We start from the raw sequence: 4,606 nt of genomic DNA, 5'->3' as shown, positions 1-4,606 counted from the left end.
AAATATTGTAAACTCACCAATTTTAACATATCTGATTTGCTACAATCCACTGCAGTTATTCTTTTTTCCCCCAGTTGATCTTGGTGAAAGTGTTTGTCCCTTGCTTTGTACTTTATCTCACCTAGATGTGGTCGAGCTATTTCTTTTTTAATGTTAAATTTTATGTTGAAAAATAATATGCATCTAAAGATGTACAAATTATAAGTACACATTTCGACAGCTTATCATAAGGTTAAGCTCACCTGTGTAACTAGCATCCAGATCAAGAAAGAGAATTTTAGCAGCATTCCAGAAGCTCCCTCATATCCTCATATGCTCACATATCAATAGCACTCCAAGAACAACTTGTCCTGACTTCTAACACTATAGGTTACCTTATTTTTTGCAGTTTAATTGCTATGTGCATCTGTACGTTTATTAGCTAGTATTAATGCAGCAAATAGGAAACAAAAGCTCACAAACACTCTACAGAGTTTCACAAGACACATGGCAGGGGAAAAAAGTAACTTAAGAAGGATCAAAGTATCCTAGGGTCTTCATGGATGCATTCCTGGGGAGATAGGGGTCTCATTCCTGGAGAGGGCATGCCTACTGGCATCCCTCGAGCAGAGGGAAGCTTGTTGGTGGGCCCATGAGTGGGTCTCATATCAGGTGGAGGAACCATAATGTCTGGAGGTGGTATTGCTTGACCAAAGGAATGGGTGGTGTCCCCCATCCTGGTGGATACTGAGCTGGGGCTTCAACAATGCTGCCAGTAGTAGCAACAAGAGTAGCTGCTACAGTGCCTCTTCCCTGTGGAAGGCGCCCAAACCCTCGGACAGGCCCTGCTAATCCAGCAGGAGCCTGGGGAACTGGAACACCGGCTGGCATTCCTCTGCCAGATCTTCTGCCAACCTCAGGGCCTCCTGCAACTCCAGCAAATGGTACCTGAGAAATGCCTTTGGGCATTTGGGTACCTTTGGGGGGGGGTCCTTCCACAGTCATGGAAACCAAGTTCTCCCCACACAGCAACACCAGACCCAAGATCCGCTTTTCTTCACGCTCCAGATGTTTCACATTCTTTGGCTTGATCTTCCTGAATTCATCACAATCACAGAGGATCAGGTTCATATGCTTGTCAAAAGCCTTAAAGGTGCCAATGAAGATTTGGCCATCTTGCAGGATACATCTCATTCTATGGTCAATGTGCTGCTGCAACTCGCTTTCCCACAGTCGTAGTTGGTGTTCCAAAACAGCACCAAATCCAATGTCGATTTCAGGATCCTTAATACCTACAGCTTAGTGAAGACTAGATAAAGGTATGATGCAGGCACTACCACAACCAGTGCAAGTTGGGACAGAAGCTTCAAACAGTTGATAGAACCTGGTGTTTCATGTGGAAATCAACTACCTAGATGTTCCAATATGACTGTAACCATCTCTTACTGTCTCAGATGAGAATGCTTGTCTCAGTTCTGGCTGGAAACTTGCCATGGGTACTTGCTGCTGAGATCCCCTTGGGTAAAGCTGACCCTCTTGGTTGCTTAGTGAGGCTGTCCTTCTATGTTTGACTTGGACTTCCACCTCTGGTACATCCCGTGCTTTTCTGTGGTCTGTCTCCAGTGTAGGCAGTCCCTGATTGGCTCCCTGGCTTGCACTGTTGGCTGCTCCTCGGAACAGACCGTCTGGCATCTCCGGAGATCACTCCACCTTGCCGCTGTAGGTTACTTTTGCCACCAGCTCTTTAGGGCCACAAACTCCAGCTAACCACGAAACTTGGGCTCCCTGTTAGTGCCAAGGAAGGAGGATAGCTCATACCCAGCCATGAACACTGATATGGTAAATCCTGCAACCTGCTTCTACCACTGAATACCAGTAACCGTTAGTCATGGACACCAGCCCCTGATCACACCTGGATAGGCTGGAGATGTCAGGAGGAACATTCTCTTACGTTGTATCGATGTTCTATCACACCGCATGAGAACACCAGAGTAATGATTAGAGTTTTGTTAATGAGCTATCTTGAAGCGCCATGGCCCAAGCATCAGGATCTCCCTGCTGGAGTCTGATGACTGGTTTTGCCAGGTTGCTCTGCACCTGCCAATCTTGTGATGGGCGATGGAGGCCACGCAAGCCTGCCACTGATCCTGACTTCCTGAGTTTTCCCCCCAATGAATGCTAGTCCAGCAAGCCTCGTGTACCTGCCATCTGGTCATTTGTCCTTGTTTGTTGATATTACTAACTTATTGCTGCTGGAAAAATTATCTAAAAATGTTAAAGATCCTACTGGGATATTGATTAGTAAATCCCTCTTTACAGTGCACAACAAGGCTGAATAATCATGGCTTGGCATTACCAGCCCTGTAGGGATTTGGGGCTCTGACAGAGGTGCTCATGGAAACAGCAGGTGCTTTGGCTCAGTTCTTAAGAGGCCGACTGTGTGCTGTCTGCCTGTCTAGCCCCTGTCAGTATCATAGAGATTTGGGGAGAATTTTTACCCTTTAACATATTGTGAGCTTGCCTCTTTTCTGGCTTCCTCCTGTGTCTGTTCCACCATTTCTTGCTGTGATATTTTGGTTCTTTTCACCTTCCAGAAGCCAAATTCCTTACTTTCTGCTTCTGCACTAACACTCACTCCAGTAAAGCCACAGTTTAGCTCCTGCCAGGCCACGTTACTATGTTTATTTTTTTAATCTCATTTATCCAACATTTTCATCTGTTTGTAACAGACATAGTTTTAATATTCCATGTTGATCTCTCTGTGAATTTTAAGCATACTTATTTTAAAGTCTCATTTATTTTCTATTGAGTTTTGTGAGCCTCAATTATTTATTTTGTTGTCTTATCAGATTTCCTTGTATGATTTAGAATTTTAATTTGGTCTTCAGTGGGCAGTTGGCCACTTATTTTTTTTATACTCTGTGTATTCACCCTTCCCTGTCCAGTAATTCTGTTGCTGTCCTCATCAGTCTTCTGAGACCATTGCCTAGAGTAGGCTTTATATCAGTGGCTTAAGACTTCCATCCTACCTAATACAGACACAGATGGTTACACATAGAAATACTTATGTGTGTATAGTATATGTATACTATACATACAAGCACATATGTAGAGCATTTTAGGGTTTGTGTGTACATGTATATTTTATGTATATCATGTATATGTTATAGACATGTGTGTTTCCTATCTCTGTCAACTGGAAAAGCCTGATGTGCCAATAACAACTCAGAACTTGGTTTCTAATATTCTCCAATAAAAGAAACCTGGGCTCCTTAGAGAAAAGTCTCATTCTAAAACTGGGGCAGGAAATATACAAGATGAACTGGAGTACCCTAGAGTATCTGCGAGTCAGGAAGTTCTCAAAGCCCTTATTGAGAGACGTATGTCAAAGGTATAGGAGAGCCAAACAAAAGAGTTCCTGATGGCCAGAGCTAGAGCAATCTGAGAAAAAAAACAGTAAAGTAGTATTGGATTATAACCCAAAGTATAAAATAACTATTCTGCTGTAAATAAATGATTCATAAAGGAATGAAATGGGGAAGAGGCAAATCTGTGCAGAAAAATTCCAGATTTAAGTAAATGTTTTCTCTTAAGGAGATGGTACCTGACATCCCACCCTTTATGTGTAGGCCATACATAGTGACTTCCTTCCTAAGAGTACAGTATGGAAAAGGGAAAAAGAACAAGCCTGTAGTAGAGAGATCTGGCAAACACTGCCTCAACCAGGTGGTTAAGGTTAATATCAAGAGTAAGTCATCTTAGTATTAGGTAGGCTTGATATAATGATGAAAATGGTACTTACCCACTGTGGTCTTCCTTTCAAAAAACCATAACTCCAGTCTAAAGATTAGAAGGACATCAGGCAAGTCTCGATAGAAGGCATCCTACAAAATACCTAACCAGTAGCCTTCAAATCTATTAAAATCATCAAAAGCAAGGAAAGTGGAGAAAGTATCACAGCTAAGAGGAGCCTATGGAGATACGGCAACTAAATGTAATGTGATATTATGAGTGGGACTCTCAACAGGAGAAGGATGTTAGATAAAAACTAAAGAAATGTGAGTAAAATATGGAGTTTAGTTAATTATGTATTAATATTGATTTATTATAACAAATATAGCATACTAATGTTAGACGTTAATAGTAGGAGTAATTGGATGTGGGTTATATGGGAACTCACATACTATCTTCTCTATTTTTTTTTTAATTTATTTATTTTGAGAGAGACAGAGAGAATGTTAGCAGGGGAGGGCAGAGAGAGGGTGAGAATCCCAAGCAGGTTCTTCAGGGTCAGCACAGAATCTGACATGGAGTTCAAACCCATGAAACTGTGAAATCATGACCTGAGCCGAAATCAAGAATGAAATGCTTAACTGACTGAACTGCCCAGGTGCCCCTGTCTTCTCAGTTTTTCTTTAAATTTGAACGTGTTCTAAATAAGTCTATTTTGAAAAATTACCTGATTTTTTTCAGTTGTGGTCTACGATGGATTTACTATTCTTTCCTTTTCATCTATATGTCTATCCTAAGGCTAATACCATAGGGAATTGATAAAGGGTATTGAAATCAAGTAGTATAGTCATGTAGGTATAGCCTAAAACTCTTGTTTTTCAAAATTGTTATCATC

The 4,606-nt window shown here is 41.5% G+C and overlaps 1 protein-coding gene across 1 annotated transcript; it reads right to left on the bottom strand.

Annotated features, from left to right (window-relative positions):
- Nucleotides 1-517: 517 nt before the first annotated feature.
- LOC131508055 (small nuclear ribonucleoprotein-associated protein B-like) lies at nt 518-1,671 on the bottom strand. Its single transcript, XM_058723325.1, is given in 3 exon segments — nt 518-693; nt 696-1,271; nt 1,416-1,671. Coding segments are annotated over 3 exon segments (1,008 nt in total).
- Between the last annotated feature and the right edge of the window lie 2,935 nt (nt 1,672-4,606).

Source organism: Neofelis nebulosa, chromosome 3, assembly GCF_028018385.1.
Source record: "Neofelis nebulosa isolate mNeoNeb1 chromosome 3, mNeoNeb1.pri, whole genome shotgun sequence".
NCBI lineage: Eukaryota > Metazoa > Chordata > Mammalia > Carnivora > Felidae > Neofelis > Neofelis nebulosa.
The sequence above is the reverse complement of the archived record's forward strand: the minus strand, read 5'-3'. Positions and strand labels throughout refer to the sequence as shown.